The sequence below is a fragment of the Callospermophilus lateralis genome, chromosome 13, assembly GCF_048772815.1.
Source record: "Callospermophilus lateralis isolate mCalLat2 chromosome 13, mCalLat2.hap1, whole genome shotgun sequence".
Classification (NCBI taxonomy): Eukaryota; Metazoa; Chordata; class Mammalia; order Rodentia; family Sciuridae; genus Callospermophilus; species Callospermophilus lateralis.
In genome coordinates, this window is record NC_135317.1 from 11,387,629 (window position 1) to 11,410,422 (window position 22,794).

At 54.9% G+C, this 22,794-nt stretch overlaps 1 protein-coding gene across 1 annotated transcript in view; it reads left to right on the top strand.

Moving 5' to 3' along the window:
* Galnt2 (polypeptide N-acetylgalactosaminyltransferase 2) overlaps nt 1-22,794 on the top strand; it is an 83,907-nt gene that overhangs the window by 24,664 nt on the left and 36,449 nt on the right. The window contains exon 2 of the mRNA XM_076831700.1: nt 15,336-15,429. Within this exon, the coding sequence (XP_076687815.1) occupies nt 15,336-15,429 (94 nt within the window). The remainder of the gene's footprint in view (nt 1-15,335; nt 15,430-22,794) is intronic.

The window sequence follows — 22,794 nt, forward strand, 5'->3', positions numbered from 1 at the left end:
TGTAGTTCACTCTAGGTGCATTTAGTATTATGTCTGGGGCTGCACGAACGTGCTGGGCTGGGTCCTGTCCTACTCCTTACCTGTGGGTAGGGGCCAGGCTCACTGTGGGAAGCCTTCAAACTCTGCCTGTCCCCATTGCCCCACCTGCCTCGTCCCTTCTGCCGCTGGCCTGTGATTGTCTCCACAGTGCTGGCTTTTCCTGCAGCATAGCCCAGAACCTGCTGTGTTCACCAGTGGCTGTTCAGGCCTGGTCCTCCTGATGGCAGGCAGTTAGGGTTGCTGTGACTTTGTGCCTCGGGAGCAACTGTCTCCTTAGTGCTACCTGATGGCCTGCCACGTGTCTCTCACTTGCTGGGAGGCTTCCATCGTGGGCCGTGTAGGCTGTCCCAAGTACGGACAACACGGTGTCAGTGTGTGAGGCTTCACCACGCAGCGTGCACACCACTCTGGTAGGTGTGGTGGTGCCCTTGCCATGGTAGTCCCTTCAGTGTTACTTGCATCCGAGTCACAGTGAGCCAGACTATCTTGCTAGAGCCTGAGGGCCTGGCACAGTGACCCTGTGTAGTGACATGGTGCTGGCCCTGCCACTCTAGCCTTGGCCCTCCACTGTTTCAAGATCTAAGCCAAAGGTCTCACCTCAGGGTCACTCTGAGGACCAAACAACAGACCTGGAAAGTCGGCACAGTGCCTGGCATGAGGCTGGTGGCAGCTGCGTAACAGCCTGGCCTTGCACCTAAGGATAGGTGAACAGCAGATGCATGCAGAAGGACAGTCATCATCATCTAGAGGACCAGCGGACACAGTGTCACATCTGCCATCCCAACAAGGCAGGAGGCTAAGGCAGCAGGATCCCAAGTTTGAGACCAATATGAAAAAACTAAAATAAAAAATTTGAACAATATTTTACAACATTAGGGCCCTCGTTTATTGCTTTTTAAATATGACTTATGATACTACAGGTTAAGAGATACACACAAAAACATTTACAGACACACACAAAAATATTTACAGATAAAATAACAGGATTTCTGGGTCCACAGATGGCAAGACAGCCCCAGGCTGAGGGGCTGGAGCATGCCGCAGGATGTGGGTCACACCACCACGTGGCTTGGAACTTCTCCACCAGGGTGTTTCTATGGCCAGCCCTCCTAGAACCACGTCTGTGGTGAGGCCCAGGAGAAGTGCCACCAGCCCACGGTGGTGTAGAAGGATCAGTGAGCTGTGTGTGGCCACCCGGTGCGCAGAGGGCAGCAAGGTTGTGGTGGGAACGCGGTTCCAGGGCTGCCCTTACTCTTAAGTGGGTTACGGACTCCTAGAGAAGGTCAGCTGGGGTTGGCAGCCCCCAGGCATGCACAGGCAGGGATGTGGTGCACCTCCTGGGCATGTCAGTGGGCGAGGGGCCAGCTGCCTGCCCTTCTCCTAGGAAGGCTTTCTCCTTGGATTGAGGCTAAGGACGAACCCCAGGTCCGAGGCCTGCCTCTCTTGGCTGGTCTCTCTGTGGCATGGAGGGACGAATTGCAGGAAGTCTGGTACTTTTCCTGATTCTTAGCTGTGCCTCTTAACAGTTCTCCTCTGCGGTGTGGGGTCAGTCCAGGTACCCACTGGTGTGCAGGAGCGTGCAAGGGTACCTGTGGGTGTCCCTGCAGAGCATTTGAAGGCCCTGGCAACACTGATTTTGTCATCTGGACATGGTGGTTGGGGATGAGCTTTGGATTTGGTATGTGTGTTTGCACATGGTGTGTGGTCCATACCACTGTCTGCACATACCCCTGCATTGGCATCCGCCGAGGCTGGCTGGCATCTTGGTATGGGTTGTGGCTCATTGAACTCTTGGCAGGCTGTGAAAAGGCCTGTGTCCTCTCATTGGTAACTCCCTTGGGCTCAGGTCGAGGTGGGCTGTGCGGTGGCTACTCGTGCAGAGGTAGTTGTAAGGGTGTGCGTGTCTGCAGAGGTGGCGCCCTCCCATGACCTCTGGTCTTGGCGGGAGCTGCAGGGTATGCAGTATGCCCAGAACCCTGCTGCCTGGCCATGCTGCTCAGAGCCTCTGAGTTTCTAACCAAGGATGAAGTCACCAAGCACAGTCACCCGCAGTGTCCATGCTTTAGGCTGAGACTGGTTGCTACCCATTTTCAGAAACAGGTGCTTGCCGGTGGGCCCAGGGCCTTGGAGCCTGCTGTGGAGGTCTCTGCAGCCACTCGGCGACGGCTTCATAGTGGGCAACTCCCGGGACTGGGTGGCAGCAGCATATGCTGTTTGCCCGCGTCTTTGCGAGAGTCTGGGGTTTGAAGGTTCTGACCTGTACCACTGGTCTGCATGCGTGGCCAGCACAGTGCGGTCATCCATCCAGTTCTGCCTCCCATCTCCCCGAAATCCTGCCTTTAGCCGTCTTGCCAAGGCCACGTCGAGGCTGGCCTTCACGGAGCTCTTAGAGGCTTGTTCCGCTTGCGGGCTCTCTGCATATTAACTGAGGCCCCACCGGGGTCTGGGTTGGGATTGGTGTCTGGGCTTGCTTGTGATCCTGAGCTAGAGAAGGGCCTTGTTCAAGGACCCTGGGGGTTGTCCCTTCTCTCCGGCATGTGCCCCGAAGTGTCAGAGGAGCCTAAGTCATGATGGGTGGAAGCCTCTTTCTTCCTGGCCCTTTGTCCCCAGCCTCTCTGCTCTGGAAGACCCTTTTTTCTCTCAGGATGGCCTTCCTGAGCCTCAGTCCTCAGTCCTCCCCACCTGTGCCAGCGCCCTCAGCCCCAGCAGAGACCACATATGCCTCAGTGTTTGTCAGAGCTGTCTGGCTTGCTCTGGACGCTGGGTCAGCAGAGAGCTCTGGTGTCAGTGGTGCTCCTCAGCCCCTCCCACAGGTGCTGATCTTAGTCCCTCAGGTCCCCTATGGGTGCTGGTCTCAGTTGGATTTCCTGTCACCTCGTTCTGGGTGCATGTGGCAAGTTGTGACACCTTTTTTGGAGGGGCAGGGTACCAGGGATTGAACTCAGGGGCACTTGACAACTGAGCCACACCTCCTAGCCCTACTTTGTATTTTATTAGAGACAGGGTCTCACTGAGTTGCTTAGCTCCTTGCTTTTGCTGAGGCTGGCTTTGAACCCATCATCCTCTTGCCTCAGCCTCCTGAGCCACTGGGGTTTTAGGTGTGTACCACCACACCCAGCTGGTTGTGACACTTTTGCTAATGTTTCCACCAGACTTGTTTTAAGCAGGGAGTGTGAACTCACATGGTCAGATTCTCACAGTTCCTGAGTTTTCCATCACCTATTGGCTAGGAGAGCCCTCCGCACGTGGAGGTCAGATGGTAGTGAGCGCTCACATGTCCTTGTGGGCTTGGCTGGCTTGCCCTTCATCCTCCTGAATTTGTTTGGCATTTGGAGTGGAGATCACCATTGTCCCCCTTCTCTGCTGATCCAGGCACAGTGGCTATTTGAAGGCTTCCAGCGGCCATCCCGGTGCTGGGCTGGGGGGATGGCGGTGGGGGTGGGACCAGCTCCTCTTAAGGCTGGGGACTGGCTCTTTCCAGCCAGCCCTTCTCCCCTGTGATGCTCAGGACGTCTCACTTGTCTTCTCTGCCCTGTGACAGAAAGCATCTCTGCTGGTGGCCTGCACTTCAGTACTGGGCTCTTCCCACAGGTCCAATGCTGGAGGGCCCACGTCTGGTCCAGGCTCCTGGACATACCTCTGGCTTTGCCTGCACTGGAGTGTGAGCCCTGTGAGCTGGGACTGCCCACCTTCCTGTCGTGGAGGTCACGCAGGCCCGCTCTCTGAGGGTGTTGACAGTCCTCTTGATGGCAGTTCCAAAGCCAGGGGATATCACTGTGCACCCAGGTGCTCAGAGCTGAAAGATGACCCATCATTTTACCTCCAGGGAGAATCAGTAGAAGCCCATCCTGTGCCTCTCTGAGCAGTTGACAGGGGCCAGCACCCTGGCTCACTGGCGCTGGCGTCTGGGCCTGACACTTGTGTGAGTGTGCGGTGGGGCTCTGGCTCCGGAGTGTGGAGTCCCTGACACCCACGTTCTATTCTCTGATGCATGGTGTCTTCATGTTGCAGACTCCCGAGCTCCGCTGTCTCTGTGACTGCTCTGGGCCCATCGCAGGCAGGACCTGTGCTCCCACTTTTGTCTCTACTCTGCTGGTGCAGGAGTGTAGACCCTGCTGAGCGGGTTCTTGGGCCAGAGCCACAGAAGCTGCCAGACCTGGTTTCCAGGTGGAGCTTGTACCAGGGGTTAGAGACTCAAAGCCCCGTGGTCCATGCTTCTGCCCCCGGGACAGATGGGACCCTTGCCTGTGGCAGGCTTGGCTTTATTGCTGCGGACCTGAGGCTCAGCCTTGGTGTCCTCTTCTGTCAGATGAAGTGAGAAGACACCCCATTGCCATGTTTTCACTTCCTTCTGCCTTCATTAAGCCCAGTTGGCCTGTGCCCCTTTCCTCAGTGTTGGATGGCTGGCCCAGGCAGGGGGCTGCAGGAATGTGGCTGAGCCTCACTGGAGCTGTGGGCTTATGCTCCTAGGCGTTGAACCTGGTGTTTCAGAATTCCTGAGTCCAGAGTATTGTCTGCCATCAGCTCCTGATGGGAGCTCTAGCAGGCATGTGGCCACCACCACCTGGACCCACAGCCTCTGCCTGAGAGGTCACACCGCTGCCTTGCCAATGAGCTGTGTTCTGGAGCCTTGGGAACTAGGGTGTGGCGCCCCTCAAGGCATGTGTGGGCATGGTCACCACCATGGCCTCCACAGGAGAGTGAGTGGCATTCGCTGGACCAAGGCCGTTGGCAAGAGCCACTGAGCTGCTTCACAGAGCAAGAGAAGGCTGGCCGTCCCTCCGCCCGCGTCATACCCTCTCCTCGGGGAGCCCATTGGCACTCAGTGAGCACCAGCAGGCCTCAGCCTTACCTGCCTTGCTCCCCTGGGCTCTATCACAGGCCTCAGGAAGGCTGGGTCTGCTCTGCAGGTCAGGGAGCCGCCAGAGGGCAGACATTTGCTGTGTGCAGGCCAGCAGCCCTGGCTGGCGGAGGGCCTGCCACAGGGTGCAGCTGGGGGTTGTTGGCCGGGCGTCCTCCAGGGCGGCGATTCACAGTTTTTCTTTCCCTTCATTAATAAAAATCGAGTCTCCTCTGGCCTCTGTTGACTGGGCTTTGGAGGTATTGTCTGTAGCCTAGGAAGAAGTCCTTGCTGCTGCTCCCTAGAGCCTTAGTTTTGATCTGGCAGCAGTTAACACCTCATCCTGATGCCTCCTGAGTCCTTTCTCCCTTTATCTGCTGGATTGGTTTGGTGATCACGCAGGAGGGAAGCACCCCAATTTGTATGCTGTGCTCTGCTTGCATGCCTTGTCCTGATGGGGACACTGGGTGCAGAGCTGTGACCTCCCATGTGAAGCTGCCACCTGTTGCTCAGGAAATTCAGCATCAGGTCTGGGAGTGCATGAGTGTGCCTGGGAGAAGCCCCGCTCCTCCACCTGGATCTACTGAGTGGCATGCTTCTGCAGGTGTGCCAGGCATTCTCTCTCCTGTGTCCTGCTGCTCTCCTGCCTGAGGACAGGGAGGGACCTGTCTGCCCAGTGTCAGTGAGTGCTCGAAGTTCAGCAGGAAAGCGATTCCAATGCGGGTGTCTCTCCATGCCAGTCACTGGGGGTAAGCGTGTGTGGAAGGTCCCTTGCTCATCACCCAGCGATTCTGTTGGAAGCATACTCGGTTTTCCTGGCTCTTCCTGGTGGCTCTGAAGAGCTGTATCCTTCCGGCTCTGGATTGGTGCCAGTGTTGAGAACATCTCACAGCCATGGTGAATGCATGTGTTGGAGCAGCCCACAGAGACCTGGAGCATGTAGAACACACCTGACTGCTGGTGGTGACCCCCAGGGCATGCGCACCCTGCTGTGCTCCTTTCTCTTTCTTAAAATGGTGGACCATAACATTTGCCACTAGGCTCTCTGAGGGCTGCTGCAGCTGGTGGCACTGGGCATGTGCACCATGGTCCCCCCACAGCACTCTGCCCAGGCTCTCTGAGGGCTGTTGCAGCTTGCACAGCCCAAACCTATGGCCCCATCACTTTCCATAGGTGGGGCGGGCCCTGTGCCTTCACCTCCTTCCTGAGACACTCTTCACCATTTGCTTCCTGCTCCTGTCCTTGCTGGTCAGCTGCTACTTATCCTTCTGTCTCACCTGGGGCCTATGGGGAAGGCCAGGTTTCCCTGACTGCTCACAAGTGGTGCAGTTTGTGTTCATCTTAGCACCAGCGTTCTCTTCCAAGTGGCTGTGCACCAGGAGAAAGTGCCCTCCATTGGAGGGTGGGGCAGCCCAGGAGACCCTAGATCCTTGCCCCTGGCTGCTCTTTGGAGCAGCAGCCTATCTCTAGTAGCTGGTGGAGAGCACACTGCTAGCTTGGTTTGGCTTCTGGGGCCTTGGGATCCTGAGTCTGGAACCAGAGCCTACTTGTCCCTTCCTGGCAGGGGCTTCTGGGTGCTGGGGGACCAGGCACTGTCTCCCCCTCAGTGATGAGCAAGGCCTGGGCCTTCCTATCTCTGGCTTTGTCTCTGCATCTGAAAAATGAGGACAGAGAACCCGTAGTTTCCCTGGATAAGCTTATTACTTGGAGTATTGCAGGGGACAGATGAGGCAAGACACCAAGGAAGCAGGTTTGTTCGGCTATAGCCAGGTTCAGAGGGCAAAGCTTTCACTATAATCATTCAATTCCCCTGAACCTGGAGTTCAGGGAGTTTCAGAACTTTATACCCAGCATGTAAGAGGAGGGGCTCAGAAGTTCATAGTCTGCAGAAGTTCACATAAAAGCAGCTCTTTCTTTCATTGTTCTAGGCAAGTTAACCCTTCAAGGACAACACCTGAGAAGGAGAGAGCTGCTTCTCCCCTTTCCTTCATCCCTCTGCCAGCCATTACCATGGAGCCCAGTTGGTAACTTCTTTTAGAAATGTAGACATCTGTGTGAAGCCCAGCTGAAGGCCAGAGGTCTTGTTAAAGGATTTTTTAAAAATCACACTTTTCATTTGCAAACACAGTTCTGCAACCTATACTGGATAAATGTTTGTGAAAATCTAGTCAAGGGGTGTTTAGCACCTGGAGTGCTGATCTCTTCCAGGCCAGTGGCCAAGTAATAAAGCAATAGGAAAATAGGAAGTTTACCTACATTGAACTCTTTTGTAGAGACTCTTTTGCTGATAGTCCTAAAATCAATTATGGTAAAGGTTTTTGGAGAAGCTTAGTTAAGATTTTCTGTGGAGGAGGGGGTGCTACTACAGGAGAAGCTGGTTGTGTAGCAGCGGCAGGAAGCAGCTCAGGATGGCCACCGGCAGTAGCAGCAGGCATGGTGTGTGCACCTGTCTCGTTCCCCACATCCCATGCCAGGTGTCTTTACAGAGGCAGGTGCTGTGGGCCGAGGAGAAGGCATTGGTTTCCAGCACTGGCTCCTCCGGGCTTGGGCAGCACGTTGTCCTCATAGCCTGCTAAGTGTCCGCCCCACACACTGTTGATGGGTGTGGCCTCCCCAGGCCCCAGTTGTTGCTCTGCTCACCCAAGTATTTGTGCCACACATGAGGGTGGCATGCTGGGATATCCTGCTGTGCCCAGCACCACTGCTGTTCCAGGACTCACCTGTAGACGGCTATTCTTCATCCCGTGTGTGAGTTGAGCTTTGCTTTCAGTGACGCCATTACCAACCTTGAATCTGGCTCCTTTAGACAGCCCCTTGTGGGAGGCAGTGCTGCACCTTGATGTCTGGAGGATGCTCATCCATCAGTGCAGTGGGTGGTCAGGGATGGGCAGGCCACAGGAGCGGGTGTGGACATGGTCAGCGCTTCTCCACCTTGAGGCTGCTGGAGTAAGGTTGGGGAGGAGCTGCCTTCTTGTGCTGGTTCCAGAGAGCTGGACCTGATGGCTCCTTCCTTGTACCTAGAGTGACTGTGACTTACGGGTCAGGCCAGGCTACTTTTGAAAGCAGAGGAGGATGTCCTGATGGTCCATGGAGATGGTAGTTACCACAGCTGGGTCCTGGCTCGTCCCTGCGAACAAAACTGGAGGATACAGCTCCTCTCACCAATCTGCACAGATGCAGTACGACCTGTGCACTTGTGGCCAAAGCTGAGGATGGTCAGCTTCCGAGTGGGTGGCTCTGGTCCTTGCCACATGGGGCGGGGGTGTCATGCCACGGTAGTGCGATCTGCCATTCCAGCGCTGTGCTGGTCCATTGCCCAGCATGCTTTTCTGGGAGGGGGCTGGCATACTTTAAAGCAAACCCAGGTGTCGTTTTCTTGCTTTGCCTCAAAGAGAGCGCCACTAGCCTGTGTGGTAGTTCCCGTGCAGGGCAGGGAGAAGGCAGCAGTCAGACAAGGGGCTTAGGGCACTGTCCTGAGGAGCAGGGGAGCTTGGGAGCAGCCAGCTGACATGCTGGGGGCGTGGGGTTAGTGGGGGGAGGGGCTCGTGTCCCCAGGGTGTTTCCTCTGGAGGGGGGTCCCTGAGGGTGTCCGGGTTTGTAGCAGGTGGTGGCATCCCAGGGCCATGGGGTTCCCAAGGTGGGGGCCCTGAAGGCATTGGGTTCTGAACCATTGGCCTGCAAGCATGTCCTTGACAGCTGATGATCTCCCTGGGTCTTGAGGGAGATTGCCTAGTGAGGTCACCTCCCATGTGCGTGTAGGCCCAGGCCCAGGCCCAGGCCCAGGCAAGAGGTGCCTGTGGACAGGGGCTGAACATGTGGCCATCTGTCCTGCTGCCGTCTGCACTGCCTCCTGTTGTACCTGGAGCACCCCCGCCTTGTCCTCCCACCCCGGGACAGCACCCTTGCACTGTCTCAGGTCCCTGGGGCAGAGGCCGCATCTTCCTTGGTCCAGGCCACTGCAGTGCTGAGTGGCTCCTGCTGACCTGTGGGCTGTGACTCGGTACTCCGGTGGGGCTGTTTTTCTCTGCCACTCTGCAAGCTTATGTTCTGTCTGGGCTGGAAATGGCATTTTCCCTTCCTCCTCCTTACCAGGAGGCAAAAAGGGTCTTTGTGCTTCTTATGTGTGGAGGTGGACGGAAGGCGAGGAGTCACTTCCCAAGCAGGGGACCTGCTGCTTTGTGGGCAGAGCGTGTGTGGCTTCCCCCTCCAGGACTTTGTGTCAGCTGACACTAAGCATCCCCTTAGTGTCCACAGCATTTTTGTCTCCTGAGGAGGTGTCCGTAGGAGGCGGTTGCACTCTCCATGACCAGACTGAGCCAGGGCGTACGTGGCCTCCCCACACTCAGCCAGCCTCCTTGCACACGTCACACAGGTCCTTGCGGGGACCGGCATCCTGCTGCCAGAGAACTGCCGGGTTCCAGGAGAGGAAAGGCGCAGAACATGTGCTGTGTGGCGTGTGGCCAGGACCAGCCCCTAGTGGCCTGTGTTTCTTGGTGGTGACGTGTAGCCTGTTTTTGTTGGAGGTGATGCCTGGCTCATGTTCCTTGGAGGGGACGCGTAATAGGTGTTGCAGATGACAAGTGGCTCTGGCCCTATCTGAAGCAGTGCTGTCTCCTTAAGGAGCAGGAAGGCCTTGCACACCTCCACCCCCCGAGGTGCCCCTGGAAGACCCTGCTTCTCCCATTCTCACCTCATGGCCTGTGGGAGGGACAAGGAGCCCTGTTGGGTGCTACTGAGGCCTTTTGCTTCTCTAGGTCAAGTGCCAGACGCCAAAGCCAGGCTGGGGGAAGTTCTTTAAGTTCTGAGTCATGACCCAGTTTTAAACAGAGCCAAAACACAATTTTGGATGTTGGTGTCAGTATTCAAACAAACAAAGTTCCAGAGCACATCATGTTTGTAAAAGCCTTGGGAACTTACGCCATGCACTTGGGTCACGTGACTGTGTCTGCATCAGACTTGCCTTCCACTGTGGGTTTTGGCAAAATGTCCAGAAGCTGTTGGGTCTCACACATGGCTGGGAGGGGGCTAGTGCTCATGTCTGACCAGTAAGGGTGGCCCTGAGCCCCCTTGCCCCTCATGGGCAGCTGCTGTCTGTCCCTCACTTGGACTCTGAGGTACTCCCGTGGTGGTGACAGCAGTGTGTGAGCACCCCTGCTCTTCCCACGCCTAGGCAAGGGACATGGCTCAGGGACAAAGTGTCCCTGGGTTTAATCCTTAGTGCCTGCTCCGTCCCCGAGGCTTCCTGCCTGGGCAGAAGAGCCTCCGGAACCTCAGGAAGCCCATTCCCTTGTGTTGGAGAAGGAACCCACCTGGGCTGCTTCCTACCAGAGGCAGGCCCTGGGCACTTGGGTGTCCTTTTGAGCCACAAGCTTCATCTGAGGACACAGTCTGAGCTCTCGGCCTCCCAGCCCCACTTGCTTTCAGACTCCAACTGGGGTCTCTGCTGTGGGGGGGTCCTTTGTCAAACACAGTAAGCTCAGTCTGGTAGAACTCATAAGGGTGGCTGGTGCCTGTCCCTCTGAGACTTGTAGAGGCACCATATAGGACTGTCCGCCAGGTGGCTCCAGAGTGGTTTCTCTACCACCCATTGTTTGGGGAGATTAACAGGCTCCTCTGTCAGAAAGCTGCTGGGAGCTCTGAGGCCAAGAGTGCATCCTGTCCTGCTGCCGTGGATGCTCTGTGCTGTTGAGTCCTTGGTTTTGTTTTGTTTGGCGCTAAGGATTGGACCCAGGGACACTTTGTCCCTGAGCCATGTCCCCAGTTACGAGGTCCTGTTGAAACGAGCTGGATTGTCCTGTGTGTGGAACAGCAACTTCAGTCATGCACGCTGTCCTCCATGTGGGACCTCCATGTCCACCAGTGCCTCAGGTTTCCTGGAGGGATGGCTGGGGACAGAGGGAACTTTGCCCAGGTTTCCTGGTCCTTGTTTGGATCATGCTTTGCATCTCCATGGTCCAGAGACGCTGAGGACCAAAGGCCATTCGAGTTCCAGGAGGGCCCCACTCTTCTCAGGGGACAAGGTTGCTTTGAAGACCACACCCAGCATCAGGAGGCTTGGGGGCAAGTGTGACCTCAGGGTGCCGCACTGCCTAGCGCCAGGCAGGCTGCATGTGGTGAGGGTCAAGGGGGCAGGTGTGTGTCCATGGAGGAGACCCGAGTCCACCTGCCACCTGTGGGTAAGCTGACTTCTCCTCAAGGACTTCCCATTCTTCCTCCTGTGTCTGCATCCCCTTTTGTGGGCGGAGCTATTCTGCATCTTGAGAAGGCCAGGAGGGATCACGGGTGGGACTGGCAGGAGCTTCTGGCCTCACCCGACCCACCATAGCCCTGCTCTTCTGGCCTTGCCACACCGTCTGTGGGAGGAGCACCCACCTGCTGGGGCCCAGCCGGGTGCTGCTGGGGCCCTGGCTTCAGCCTCCTCAGCCACCTTCACTTGGTCCATTTCCTGTCCAGACAGTGGATGCTGGTGGTCCAGAGTCTCGGGAGGGCTGGGAGGTGGGCAAAGCCGCAAAGCCACAGCAGGTAGGCCAGGCATGTTTAGCTGCGTTTGTCACCGAGCAGCGTCCGAGCTGCCAGCTGCAGGTGATGCCAGGTGTGCAGGAGGAGGAGATGGCCTTCGGGCCACAGAGGCCACGCGTGGGTGAAGAGGCACCAACTGTGAAAGATTACCAGTACAAGCCGCACTCACCTGCCACTGGGAGGGCTAGGCAGAGGCCCGGGTGCCAGCCTAGTCCTAGTTTGGGCTCCTCCTGCACCATATATGCAGCCTCTGCTTGTCCCAGCAGTGGCCTCCTGTGTCCTATTCACGCCCCTCCTGCTGCCCCGGACCCTACCTGGCCTCCTCTGGTTCTCTGGCCCATCTCCAGAGTGGAGTCTGAAGCCTGGGCCCTGCCCCTGGCCCTCCTTCCTTCTGGCGGTCAACCTGCTCCTCTGTCTTGGTCCTGGCCCAGCTGGCCTCCTTTCTGTACCATGTGCCACCTGGCTGCCTGGCATCTCCCCCATGCCCTCTGGCCTGTTCCCACCCTGCAGGCAAAGTGATGTTTCTGGATCACAGCCTCAGACTGCCTAGCTGTGACCCGACTGCCTTTCTCTGCCTGTGCACCCGGCAGCACCTGTGCCTTGTTCTGCCTCCCACAGGGCCTGCCTGCAGGAGCTGACGTGGCCACACCGTGCCCCTAGACAGGCAGTTAGTGGTTGCTTCTCCTTAGCCTGGCTCTTCAGGGGGAGAGGGAGCTCCCATGTAGTGGCCGCTTGGCTCCAGCTCAGCGGCACCCAGGGCCTTGGCGTCCTCCTCTGTGAAGTGAGGCTGTGGTAGCGATGCCGGAAGAAGAGGCTTAGGGTGCTCTTGGATGGGCCTCTGTGTGTGTGCAGCAGCCCTGTGGGGTCACTCCTCCTCCTCCTGCAGGGCTGATGGGTACAGTTCTGACTTCGAGGCAGGACCAGACGTCCTTGGGGAACGTTCCCTTAGAAATATAGTTTTAGATTTTGTTTCTTTTTTCTTTTGTACCAGAGGATACCCAGAGGCTCTTAACCACTGAGCCACATCCCCAGCACTTTTTATTTTTATTATGAGACAAGGTCTTGCTAAGTTGCTTAGGGCTTTGTCTAGTTGCTGAGGCTGGCCTTGAACTTGCAGGCTTCCTGCTTTAGCCTCTGAGTAGCTGCAATTACAGATGTGCGCCACCGGGCCAAGCTATTCTTAGGTTTTTGTGACATATTCAGAATCTGCATCCTGTGACTTGGCTTCATTTGAGCACTGGCGTCATCCCATTCTGACTTAGGAGGGGCTTAGCTTCAGCTTATCACCAGCTGTGCAACCTGGACAGATTGCCTGACCTCTTTGGTTTCACAAATTCTTACTACAGGACCAGAACTGTGCTATGCTGGGTCTGTCGGAAGGGAGGCTCCCACGTGGGGAGGAAGAAAATGTTTACTGTTTGAGGAAACAGAGATGGTTGAAGTAAAAATGTTGATTTGGAGATTGCTACAGATAATGAATTGATTCTAGAGTGACAGGGCAGTGGTTGACTTTAGATTTTATTCCATACAAGGTTATATGGTTTGATCCAGTAGCCAATGTTAGAGGAGGCCAGATGCCTGAGGGGGAAATTATTAGCCACAAAATGCTACAAGCAACCACAAAATAAAAATGAGCACTTAATTTAAAAGTCTGCACCAGGACCCTGGCAGCGCTACATCTGGCAGATTGAGTGTTGCAAAGCCCATAGGGACCAGTGTTCACTGCTGCCGGTGTTGGCTCCTGCGTGTTTGCCTACATCATTGCAAAATCATTGCCAGGAGTCAGTTTCAAGCTTATAACCAACCAAATAATCTCACTAGTATCTTTTCCGGAATCTTTTGGGGGGGAAATTTCAGTTGTAACACAGACACATTTTAACACGTTTGTTACCGCCTGGGATCGATCACCTAACTACCAGGCATCTATGAACTGAAAGGCTGTGTGTGGGAGGGGATACCCCCCCCCCATGGGTGCCCCACCCTGTGTGCTTCATCCGCCTTCCCAGGGCTGTGCAGTGAGGGACTTCATGGTTTGCTCAGCTTTGAAAGCCAGGGAAGGACAGGCTACTTCAGGTGGGGGGCTGCAGCCAGCTTCCCTTCAGTCATTGCACCCCTCAAGTAGGAAGCAGGTTATCAGCAGGGAAGCTGCACTTGGAATTGGAGTCTGCTGGCCCAGGCCCCGGGAATTACCTTTCTTGCCGATCTCACTGTATACCGTGAAAAGCCATCAGTCTGTGCTGGCCGACGGTGCCTGAAGCAGGGCAGGAGTGGCTGGGCCGCAGGGATGGGTCCTGCCACACAGCATACCGTGTGTGGACAGCAGGGGCCCAGGGGCTTCTGCCTGGGTCGCGTGAGACCCCTTCTCCCTTGGTGCACAGAAGTCAGGTTGAAGAGTTCTGTGGTCATAGAGCTCTCCCTTGGCGTGATCCAGTGCTGACCAATGAGAGCACGTTGTTGGCCCAGATGAGTGGGATAAGTCTGCTGGAGCCGAGTCCTGCTCAGCCTTCACACGTGGTGTTTAACCTCAGCTCTGCTCCATAGTTGTCCCCAGATAGTCCCAGGCCCCTGCTCCATGGCCACAACCCAGCCAGCCCCAGGTTCCTGCTACATGGTTGTCCCCAGCAAGCCCTAAGTCCCTACTCCATGACCATGGCCCAGCCAACCCCAGGGCCCTGCTCCCCGGTAATGGCCCTGTCAGCCCTAGGCCCCTACTCCATGGCCATGGTCATGCTCCGTGGCTGTCCCCTGGCCAGACCCAGACTCCTGCTCCATGGCCTGGCCAGCCTCAGGCCCCTGCTACATGGCTCTCCCCAGCCAGTCCCAGACCCCTGCCCCATGGCCATGGTCCAGCCGGTCCCAGACCCCTGCCCCATGGCCTGGTCCAGCCAGCCCCAGACCCCGGCCCCATGGCCGTCCCCAGCCAGCCCCAGACCCCTGTTCCATTGCCATCCCCAGCAAGCTACAAGCCCCTGCTACATGGTCATCCACAGCATGCCCTAAGCCCCTACTCCGTGGCCATCCCCCAGCCAGGCCTAGCCTCCTTTCCATGGCCATGCCCTGGCCAGCCCCAGGCCCCTGCTACATGGCCGTGGCCTGACCAGTCCCAGTCCCCTGCTCCATGGCTGTCTCCAGCAAGCTCTAGGCCCATGCTACATGGCCATCCCCAGCAAGCCAGGCCTCTGTTTTATGGCCATGCCCCAGCCAACCCTAGGCCCCTGCTCTATGGCCATGCCTTGGCCAGCCCCAGGCCTCTGCTCCATAGCTGTCCCCTGGCCAGCCCCAGGCCCCTGCCCCATGGCTGTCTCCTGGCCAGCCCTAGGCCCCTGCTCCATGGCTGTCCCCTGGCCAGCCTCAGGCCCCTGCTCCATGGCTGTCCTCTGGCCAGCCTCAGGCCCCTGCTATATGGCCATCCCCAGCAGGCCAGGCCTCTGCTTTATGGCCATGCCCCAGCCAACCATAGGCACCTGCTCTATGGCCATGCCTGGCCAGCCCCAGGCCCCTGCCCCATGGCTGTCCCCTGGCCAGCCCCAGGCCCCCGCCCCATGGCTGTCCCCTGGCCAGCCCTAGGACCTTTCCCAGGCGTCAGTGGGGTTAGCATGGGCCGTGTAACTGCTGGAAGGGCTCCAGGCCCCTCAGGAAGGTGCCCACAAATTACTGGGATGTCAGAGCCACCTTCGCCTCGTGGCCGTGACTACTGCGTAGCCCTCTGCCTGCCCCACACACCCTTAGAATCATCCTGTGGAACCAGGTATGGGCCACCCTGGAAAGGCCTCTCCCACACTCCTTTCCCTGGCCTTGGGCCATCCTTGGGCTGTCAGGAGGGGCCTTGGAGCTCTCCTTGCTTACCGTTGCAACCTGGGGTCTGCGGGTGTCGCAAGGCATAGTGTGTGGAACGGATGGCTGGAGGCATGCTCACTTGGTGTCTTTGTTCCCCCAGGAGGACTGGAATGAAATCGACCCCGTTAAAAAGAAAGACCTTCACCACAGCAACGGCGAGGAGAAAGCACAGAGCGCGGAGACCCTCCCTCCAGGTACTGTGCCAGGCCAGGCTGAGGGCTGGGCTTCGCCGCTGGGGTGGGGAATGGAGCTCCTGAACCAGCTGGACCCTGCCCAAAGCTCGGCTTTGCTGCTCCAGCCGGGCCACTGGCAGGGCCCCCAGCAGGGACACGGAAGGTGGTTTCATTGGAAGTTTACTAGGGGTGACTGAAATTTCCTGAAAGAGAAAGTGGAATGAAGTAGAAAATGCGACAGCGTGTGTCCATTCGTGGAAGTTTAGAAAGTAGGCTTTTTAGAGTATATTTAGTGTGCCCACATGGGGGCACGATGCAGAGCTCCTTTGTGCCTGTGCCCCATGCACACACACTTCCCCGTGCGCTGGCCGGGCTGGAGTGGGCATCTGCGCCACCGTGATTTGCGTGGACCTCTCTCTGGCTCTGCCTGCCATTGGGCCTTCTGTGGATTTGACCCAGCCTAGTGGCATGCCGCCATCTCTGTAGTCTTGTGGACCAGGCTCACTGCCTGAGAGTCCCCTGTGCTCTGCCTGTTCCCCCTCCCTGGAGTCCCCTGTGCTCTGCCTGTTCCCCCTCCCTGGAGCCCAGCTCTGTGCCCTCTCCCCAGCTCTGCCTTTCCCAGGGCGTCATGGCTGGGGTCGCGCAGGCTGCAGGGGCTTCTTGCACTGGTGCTGTGTGTGAGGTCCCTCTGTGCCTCTCCTGGCTCAGTGCCCCTTTTAGCAGTGGATAACAACCCCTTGTCAGGATGGACCACAGTTTGTCCACTGGACTGCTGAGGACTCCTGGTGGCAGTTATTAGGAAGCTGCTGTAGATGTCTTGAGGCTGGTTCTGTGCAGCATAAGCTTTAGCTCGCCTTAGCCCTGCCGCTCAGACGTGTGGGAGGAACATGTCCTGTCTTGTGGGAAACGGCCAGACTGTCCTCCACGGTGCCTGGGGAAGGATAGCTGTTGCTGTGTGCCAGGGCCTCAGCAGCATTTGCATCAGAGTTCAGGAATCTGGCCCCTAGCAGGTGTGCAGTGGTACTCCCTTGTTCTAAGTCGTGGTTCCCTAATGTCACATGGTGGGGAGCGCCTTTCTGTGGTTATTTATCATCTGTGTATCTTCTTTGGTAAGGTGTTCCTGTCTTGGGCTCACTTTCAAATTGGGTTTTTCATTTTCTTCCCACGCTTTAAGAGTGCTTTGTGTATGCTTTCCCCTGTTTTCCATAACTGCTGATCTCCCTGTCTGTGGCTTAACTTCTCATCCTCTGATGGTCTTTCCCAGAGCACAGTTTGGGGGAGTCTTTCTCCACCAGACTCCTTCTGCTCCTCGTCCAGGACTCGTTGGCTGTGTTTGCCTGTGCGTTGCCTGCTGTCTGCTCAGTAAAGCTCAGGTGCTATCTGTTCTCTTGCTAGCCCCACACTGTCTTGGTCATGGTGACTTTACTCCTCTTTTTGATCTTGGGTTTTTTGCTGTTCCATGTGATATTTTAAACCCGTTTGTTGATATTCACAAAATAACTTGCTGAGATCTTGATTGAGGCTGCCTTGAACTATAGGTGAACTTGGGAAAACTGACATCTAATAATATTTTATCTTTAAATCCGTGAGCATGGGGCACCTCTCCATTTATTTAGTTCTGTCTTACCTCAGAGTTTTATAGTTTTCTTCTTACATATTTTATTAGACTTAAGCTAAATATTTGATTTCTTGAGGTGCTAATATAAATGGCATTATGTGTTTCAATGTCTGCTTGCTCACTGCTGATATAAAGGGAAGTGATGAACTTTGGCTTTTCACTTAGTATCTCACAATCTTGGTGTGATCACTTACACAAGGTTTTTTGATTCAGACTTTCTTTTTTTTTTTTTTTTTTTTTTAAAGAATTTTAATATTTATTTTTTAGTTATTGGCAGATACAACATCTTTGTTTGTATGTGGTGCTGAGGATCGAACCCGGGCCGCATGCATGCCAGGCGAGCGCGCTACCGCTTGAGCCACATCCCCAGCCCTGATTCAGACTTTCTGCATAGACAACCATGTCATCTGTTAGCAAAGACAGTTTTATTTCTTCCTTCTCAGTCTTTACACCCTGTGTTTTTCCTGCCTTATTGACTAGGACTGCAGTAACATGCTGAAAAGGAGCGGTCAGAGCAGACACACCCTCATTCCTGTGCTCGCCGTCCAGCAGGATGGGCGCTGTGAGTTGGCTGTAGGTCTTCTTTATCAAGCTGGGGAAGTTCCCCCTCCATTCTTAGTTTGCCCAGATTTTCTGTCGTGAGTGATGTAGGGTTTTGTTGAATGCTTTTTTTGTATCTGCTGATAATGATCATGCAATTGTATTTTTAGCTATTTGTTATGGTGGATTACATTAATGCATTTCATTTGTCCGGCCAACCTTGCATGACTAGGGTAAATGCCACTAGATTGTGGTACACAGTTGTTTCCATACATTGTTGGGTTTGATTCAGTAGAATTTTATGAAAGATTTTTGCTTATGTTTGTGATAACAGATGTTATTCTGTAGTTTTCTTGTAATGTCTTCCTCTGCTTTTGGTATTAGAGACGTTTGGCCTCATAGGATGAGTTGGGGCGTATTCTCTTCTGCTTTCATCTTCTGAAGACCACTATAGCGAATTGCTAGAATTTCTTCATTGAATGTTTTGTGGAATACACCAGTGAAAACGTCTTGTGCTGTTCTGGAAAGTCGTTGATGTTGGGTCCAATATCTGTAACAGACACAGACCTCTTCAGATTGCCTGTTTCTTATCCGAATTGTGATAGTTTGTCTTTCAGAGATTGGTCAGTTTCATGTAGGTTATCAGATTTGTGGGCATTAAATTATTTGGACTATTTCTTTTGTTGTCTGTGGGACCTGTGCTGATGTCCCTCTTCCTTTTCTGATGTTGACCATTGCGTCTTCTGTCTTTTTCCCTTAGCCTGGCCAGATTTTTTGATTCATTAATTTTTCTCTGTCGATTTCCTCAGATTGCTTGAATTGATTTCTGTACTAATTCTTATTATTTCTTCTGCTTATCTTGGACTTAAACTTCATCTTCTTGTTCTACTTTTTGAAGATGAAATCTTGGGTTTTGACTATTTCTTTTCTAATACAGGCAGTCAATGCTGTCATTTTTGTAAACGTTTCTTTCATTGCACCCAACAAATATGGATAAGTGGAATTTTCATTTTCATTTGATTAAAAAGTCTTTAATTTTTTTCTCAATTTTATTTGATGTACAGGTTATTTAGGTATGTATTGTTTAATCTCATTAGTGTTTGGGAATTTTCCATCTGTCTTTTTGCTGTTGATTTCTAGTTTAGTTCCTTTGTGATCTGAGACCTGACATTTGGTGTTTTCTGTCCTCAACTTGTTAAGTTGAGTTCCATGTCCCAGAGCGTCTCCTGTTGTGAAGAAGGTTGCATGTGAGCCTGAGGAGTGTGCTCTTTGGTGTTGCATGAAGTAGGCTGTGGGTGTCAGCTGTACCCTGCTAGTGTTGCTGCTGTTCCCAGCTGCTGGGCCTGCCATGTGTGCAGGAGGTCATTCAGGTTCCCAGCGATCATGTGAACTCTTCCCTGCTGCTTCCAGGTTGTAGGTGTTGCCTCTCATCTGAGCCTCACTGTGGATTTCCGTGGATTTCTGTTGCTGGGACTGCTGTGTCCTGGAGTATTGGCCCCTTTGTTGTACGACATCCCTCTTTGTCCCTGACCTCTCCTGGCTCTGAAGTTTGCGTGTCAGATGCCATTGCAGTGGTTCACACCCTCTTCAGTGGTGACATGGCAGATTCTGCTCCCTCTTGGTATTCTCCATCTCAGGTGTCTTCGTATTTAAAGTGGGTTTCTCTTCATGTCAGTTAGGCTTGGTGGAAACCCCAGCAAGCCGCCTCTGGTCAGTTTCTCCTGGGGCAGCATGTTTAGGCAATGCTGTAGCACATGTCACAGTGGCTCCTCCTTCCCCTGCCAGAACACAAGGACTTCTGCTCCTAACCTTACTATCAGGACCTGCAAGGGTTTCTGAGTGCCCCTGGCTGGGTCCCCTGAGGTTCCCATGTCTATAGATGGTTCACACTGAGCTTCCAGTGCCTCATCAGGTATGGGGCAGGTTCCTTCTAATGGGTGTGTGCTCCTGTCTGTTCTCCCCATCCCACTTCAGCCTTGGGATCTTGTTTCCCTAGGTCTGTACTTGTTACAGTGGAGCGAAGGCTTCCCAGTTCCTTATGTGCTGTCCCAGAAGCCCAATGTCTTCATGGGGGGAATTTATGTGGTAAATTCATGTTCCCTTCTGAGGTGGGGAAAGCACCACCCTAAGAACACAGGCCCTTCCTTTGTGTGCCCTCCTCATTCATTATCCCAGCCACGGCAGACATAAGGGCTGTCACCATCTCCTCTAGGCTCGGAGTGCACCTGCACTCCAGACCCAGGCGCATCACCATCCCCTTCCTGGCTCCAGTGCCCCTGTGCTCCGGAGCCTCGCCATGGATTTCCGGGCTCCAGGTGCCCCTGTTCACCAGACACAGGCACCTCATCATGGATTTCCAGGGCTCCCCTGCACCTGTGCACCAGGTGCCTCACCATGGATTTCCAGGCTCTGGGTGTACCTGCTCACCAGACACAGGTGCCTCACCATGGATTTCCAGGCTTCCTTGCACCTGTGCACCAGGTGCCTCACTGTGGATTTCCAGGACTCCCCTGCACCTGTGCACTAGGTGCCTCACCGTGGATTTCCAGACTCCGGGTGCACCTGCTCACCAGATGCAGGCGACTCACCATGTATTTCCAGGCTCCCCTGCACCTGTGCACCAGGTGCTCATTATAGATTTCCAGGGCTCTGGTGCACCTGTATATCACATAGGAATGCCACCTTCTTCTGCTGCTCTGTGAGTGCTGGTGCTCACATCAGGTCCTCCCTGCTCTCCTCTACATGTGCAGTTTCAGGAGGCCTGTGCCAGAGCTCCTTCACAGGTAGAATAGGCGTCACTTGCACAGGGGAGCACGGGGTTGAACAGTTAGCTGTGAGTACCTCTTGGGTTATGGTGCAAGGCTGTGCTGTGCTTTTGCAGGAGCGATGAGAGCCTGGGGGCAGGGGTTGCCCTCAACTCAGAAAACCCTGCTCCTGTGGGTCTTGAGGCAGCTGGAGGAGGAGAGAGCACCTGCAGGGCACATGCCAGGTGTGACACTGGGTCCTACTCTGTTACAGTCAGTTCAGAATATGCTTCGACCTTGTTTCCTAATCCCAGTTGTTGTTGTTTTTTTGAAAATGTTTAATATTTTTTAGTTGTAGGTGGACACAATACTTTTATTTCATTTATTTATTTTTATATGGTGCTGAGGATCGAACCCAGGGTCTCGCCTGTGCGAGGTGAGTGCTTTACCGCTGAGCCACAACCCCAGCCCCTTCCCAGTTGCTGTTGACAGTGGCTTTCTTTCCGAGAGATGAGAAGGCACTGGTCTGCCTCTTTGGCTTGTTAGCAGTGGTTTTGATGAATGCACTCTGTCCTCTTTGCCAAAGGGTTTTATTTTCCCTTTTTTGTTGAAGGATTTTTCTTATTAAATCAGCACACATAATTTTTTTTTCTTTAGAAGTTATTGTGTGATTAAGAAACCCATTTTCCCCAGGATGGTGTACATAGTCAGCACCTTGTGGTCTGTGGGGACTGCTGGTGACTTGGGTGTGGAGGCGGCTGCTCGAAAGGCTCAGTGGCCCCCTGTGCTGAGCTGAGGGTACTGTGCCCATGAAACCCACAACAGCCTTAGGAGCCAGGTGTTGCAGGACAGGGGCTCCAGCTTCCTGTACCCCAGGGGGGCAGACGTGGCTCTGGACCCCACCCCACACATTTGTGCTCATTCATGAATTGTCACATGAACCTGCCTATGTGTTCTAAATGTCATTGGAAGTAAGCTGCTGTAAGGGCAGGGAGAGTTCTCAAACATGTCCTCGTCCCTCTATGCTCTTTGAGACTCTGATGTGGCCCCAGTTTGGAAACTGCACACCCCCAGGGCTTCCATGGCTACAGCCTGGGTTATTGTTCTCACTCTATTTCTTTTCCCAGTTTGCCCTGATTTGGGGTGGGATCTGAAATTGGGAACCAGTATGCCAGAAATTGGCAGTCCCCACTGGGAGTCAGGGACTCCTAGGGACAGGGGTGATGGTCTGGAAGCCAGGAGTCAGGCAGGGCCTGGAGCCAGGCTCAGTCACGCTGCAGGCCCTTGGCCTTGGCACAGGAGAGAGGTCCCAGCACTGAGTCCATCGTCTGTGGCTCTCCACCTCCCTCCCTCCCTCTGGTCCTGGATTAGTGTCTCCTTCCCCTTCCTGGCCCACTGCCCAGGGCCATTGTTCAGCCCTGCAGTGGCAGGACTCCCCCGTGAGCCCCCCATCACCTGGAGCACCTCCTCAGCTGCCTCAGTCCAGCGTCCAGGTGTGGTCTTAGAAACCTTCTGCAGCCCAGCGACAGAGAGGAGTCTGGTCTTTTTTCATTGGTGTGGAAAAGGTTCTTTGATGGGAAACAAGTTGCCCCCAGGATGGTCCCTCTTCTGCGCCTCTGAGTCTGACCTTCCCACTAGCCAAGGCTCTGCCAATGTCAAGAAAGTGGGCAGGGCAGGCTGTGGAGAGGCTGTGTCCTCTGGAGGCCTGGGGTGAAGTTCTCGTCGGGGCTCTTGTCCTTCATCAGCATGGCCCCTCGGAGCAGGCTTTCTTTTGGTCCTTAGAAAGCTCTACTGCCAGACCAGGGTTCACTGCTGGTTGAGGGCGAGGAGCAGGGGACGGTGTGTGGTTGAATCTCAGGCCAGCACTGCGAGTGCCCAGGTGAGGGTGGGGGGGTTGAGGCAGCAGGGGGCCAAAGCCAGGGTGTGTCACCTCCCATCTTATTGGAGAAGGTTAGCTCTTCTACCTCCCACCTGCTGAAGGAGTGGGTTCCAATGTTTATTCATCACGGATATGTCTCCTCCTGGGGGTTCACAGGCTCTGGGTGGTGTCTTCAGAACTGCGGCACAACAGGCATGACAGGAAAGTACCACTGCGGTCACTGTTGAGCATGCGGCTCATCACCCACGCGTGAAGGCACGCTCCAGATGTGGAAGAGGCAGCCCCTCTGGTGCAGTCTCGCCCTGTGGGCCTCCCGAGCGGCATCTCCCATGCTCCCTGCGCCCGTGCCCTCTGTGGGTCTGATTGCTCTGGGAGCCCCATGCTCCCTGTGCCTGAGCCCTCTGGGTCTGAGGCTCTGGGAACCTCATGCTGGCAGGGCCATTTGCCCCTTGGACCTCCATGCCCAGCTGTTGCACCAAGTGCTGTCCTCAGTTCCCTGTGTTGTCCCTCCTATCTCTGAACCCTGTCCTGTGGGGTGAGCTGTGAGCAGTGTGGGGGAGCAGGTAGCTTTGATATCCTCAGGGTCGTGTGACCAGGCAAGCAGT